This window comes from Tigriopus californicus, chromosome 6, assembly GCF_007210705.1.
Source record: "Tigriopus californicus strain San Diego chromosome 6, Tcal_SD_v2.1, whole genome shotgun sequence".
Classification (NCBI taxonomy): Eukaryota; Metazoa; Arthropoda; class Copepoda; order Harpacticoida; family Harpacticidae; genus Tigriopus; species Tigriopus californicus.
The window spans coordinates 6,537,474-6,541,076 of NC_081445.1; the positions used below are offsets into that span (position 1 = coordinate 6,537,474).

At 42.6% G+C, this 3,603-nt stretch overlaps 1 protein-coding gene across 2 annotated transcripts in view; it reads right to left on the reverse strand.

The window, feature by feature from the left end:
• Positions 1–3,603, reverse strand: part of LOC131882203 (rho GTPase-activating protein 21-like) — a 29,403-nt gene that overhangs the window by 14,841 nt on the left and 10,959 nt on the right. For both annotated transcript variants that reach the window (XM_059229270.1, XM_059229269.1), the window contains exon 8: positions 2,627–2,767. In XM_059229270.1, the coding sequence (XP_059085253.1) occupies positions 2,627–2,767 (141 nt within the window). The remainder of the gene's footprint in view (positions 1–2,626; positions 2,768–3,603) is intronic.

Sequence of the window (3,603 nt, forward strand, 5' to 3'; positions counted from 1 at the left end):
ACGATTTTATTTCTCGTCGAAGATTGCGCTGTTCTGTATTTCATGAATTATTTGGATTTTGTTCGTATCCCTGACATGGGGCATGAGATCGCTGATGTCGACTCTGACAAGGAGCAAGTCGAGGATTGTCATTAGCCTCAAACGAGCGGGGCTTCTTAGACATGGGAAATGTATATCAAGTGTATCAAGGCGGCCCAAAACATCATACAAATGAAAATGGCAAGACATAAACCAATACTGACTGTAGCTATGGAGTTAGGTCGGCAGTTTAGTGGCAGCCGAGCATGCATGATGATTATCTTGAGGACGAACGAGAAGGGGGGGGGGATATGGTCGGAGGGATCATAAAAAATGTTTGCGTGATTAAGCCTCGAAACACGAATCTCCTTGAAAAAATGAAGAGCACAATTTGCCATTTGGGAATTTCCAGTGCCCCAGCCTTTTTGATTGAACCGGAGAAATGAGAAGCGAACAGTTTACTGAGCAATTTTGCACCTTTTCAAAGTCAAAAGACATTCAAATCGCAGAAGAAGTGGTCAAAAAGAGTGGGAAGATGTAGTGCTTTCAAAACGATGATGCATTTGAGGTCAATTGAGACCTCCGCTCTGAAGCGAGACTTTTATGAGAACCTCGATCATTAGACCATGACCAAATTTGTCCGCAACGACATTCGTACAAACAGTATAGTTGGATTGAACTTGGTACTACGTACATACCGTGCTCGGATCGAGACAAAGTACACTCATCGATCGATATCAGTTGACGAGTATGTGTAAACGCACACATACACCAACTTCAATTAGCTCCAGGTGAGCCCGTTCCCATACCATGAATGAAGGACAAGCTAGTATGAATGACCCCATTGTTCATGCAGTTCGTTTTAGTGCACAGAAGCTGGAAATCATTCTTTCGGTGCCGGCTTCCACACTGGCGAGAATGAGCGAATTACGGATTAATCGGGATTTAATATCGAGCACCCCTTTGCACCCCAAAAGGTGTTGGAAAACAAATTACTACATCATTCACTGCTTGGTTAGCACTTTGATAAAAAACACCATTCGCTTCACACCTGTTGGATCCGCGTTTTTTTTATTAACTTGAAACGTTATCTCGAAAGCTATCACTGTCTTTAAGCAGTCAGGCCTGAAATTACGAACTGTTATAAAGGAGGAAATGCCGATCATCGCTAATCGTTATGACCAGACGGACTGGCTTCTTTGTTTGAATTGAACCTTCCTCTCATCCGTTACGACGACATCATCGTCAACAACAACAACAACAACAACAACAACGAGAATCTCCATGAGAAATAGATAACTATCTGTCCAGGGCTATTTCTTGTGGCGCATAGATCTGTCGTAGTCCCGACCAATGGTCAGCTGGTGCGTCATTCATTCCTAATACCTACATGCCACTCAAAAACCCAATGGGAAGTGATGACCCAGGTATTGTAGGTATTGGAGGTATTGAAGGGCTGGGGCACTGCACTAGGCTCATTCATGAGGCGTGGACGAAAGCTCCCATTGGATAATATGAAGCGAACGGGGACCTTGATTAATGTTCATTAATTAAGACGTCGCAGGCCTAATTGAGTCATTGAAGTCGACATTAGCACACATTCCACGCCGACGAGCAGAGAACAATTCATTCCCAGATTTAATGATTCCTCATTAAAACTGAACACACAAAGGAACGATCATCAAATGGGAGAAGAAAAATCCAGTTCCAAGGTAGAGTGACCACATGCACAATATTTTTGAGTGCCTACAACTGGGTCTCACGAAAATTGTGAAGGTCCACAACCTGCTAGCACAAACAAGAAAGCGTCATATCAATGGCATTCTAGGACTCTTTGCTTCTCTGCAGTGTACATGTATCATCAACAAGGCCTGCCTTGTTTCCCCATCACCCTTAACTGAACTCTAATGTATCTTCTTCATCTTCCATTGTCACTAGGCTCTCTCGGGTGGCCTTGAACCTGGGTCTTGTTCAAAAATCATGACTGAAGACAATGTATGCAAGCTTGGGGCGGGTAAGTAGGCAGGTAATCATTCAATTGGCTCATTTGCATGTGTTTAATTGTTCCATCCGTTCCCACCTGACAAGCCCGGATGAATGAGATTTGACTTCCCCCCAAATGATGCAATCCTTGAGCTGCCAATTCCAACACGACAACCATAGTCTGAGTGAGATCCCTTGTTTTGCGTTCATTTTGCAAAGAAAATAGGCGGCTCGCGCTAGAGGAAGCACGGCAAAAGGGATCTTCTCAAATTGCTCCTACTCAAACATTTTTCTCAGCTTGTAACTGTGGATAATTATCTTAATTCACCGTCTCTCCACTTGAACTCGACACGCATGCAATTGAAAAGACGTTTTCTCCTTCGCAAAGTGCAATAGTCAATTGGAAACTGGCAGATTTTTGGTTGAAGGGGTCGGTCGGACTAGTGATCACGCAGAATAACAAAGATCTCAAGGCAAACAACATAGTACAGCAGACCAGAAATCATGTTTGCCTTTGTCTCGGAGCGGCACGGTACGGCATAATGCCAAAAAGTAATCCAGTGTACTCGAAGTAGATCAGTTTTCGCCGCTGTGTTTGTACATTCGCCAAGCTTTTTCTGCCTACCTGTCGTCATGGTTTCCGAATTTGCGGCCCCTTCTTCCCGTATCCGGTCCATAATGAGAGCGTTGGAGGAGGCATGGGCCTCGATCTCGCTTTGACTTGACTGAGAATGAGACTTTGGCGAAGGTAAGGATGATCCACTATCTGTAAATATAGATACACTCGTCAATAATGTCTGGTCATGGATCTGAAATCCTCTTCCTCGGCCTATTGTTGTCAAGATTATTTGAAAGACTGTTTGCTGACTGCTGACTTCTACAATTGTTGCAGTTCAAATTGGAAATTGGATGACGCCAAATCAACTTCACAAAAGATCAGGGCTCTTTGAAAAAAAGTTTTTTTTTTCGTCATCCTCGTCGACGTCTTGGCAGTCGTTTTTTGAGCATTCGGGCGCAATGGGCTCTAGTTTTCTCCTTTCAGGATAAAAAGAAGCCACTCAAGTACGACGAGAAGAAAAACATGCGTCTTTGTGATAGAAAGTTGTTTCAGTCAACATTGTTTCATTACATCTAGACAATAAAAACGTGATAAGACGAGGAAAGGCCTTCCTCTTTTGACGCTTCTGCTTAATCGCTAATCTTTGACCCTTTTTTGGACCAATCGAGCACCCCTCAATATTGACGGAGAAGAACACTTCACACATATCGAAAAAGGGTTAGCTGATGTCAAAAATCTCGAGGAAACTCTTTCCAAGTTACATATACGGGCGGATAACGTATTACCCTTGCATAGACTTTGATGAAGCAAAAAGCTATTTGCAATTTAGCCTGAAAGCATTAGTAAGTCTTAAAAATAACAAAGAGCAAAAAATCCAAAAGCAAACTCTTGGAATTAGATTTGAGCTTACATGTGATCGAGTCTAGATTTTCAACCCGATTAACAAAAGAATGTTGGACTTTATTGCTTTTCTGGAGTCAAGCCAAACATGCTAGTTGATTAAATTTAATAAAGTAAGAAAAGGCTCTTTTGAGTTGAGTGAA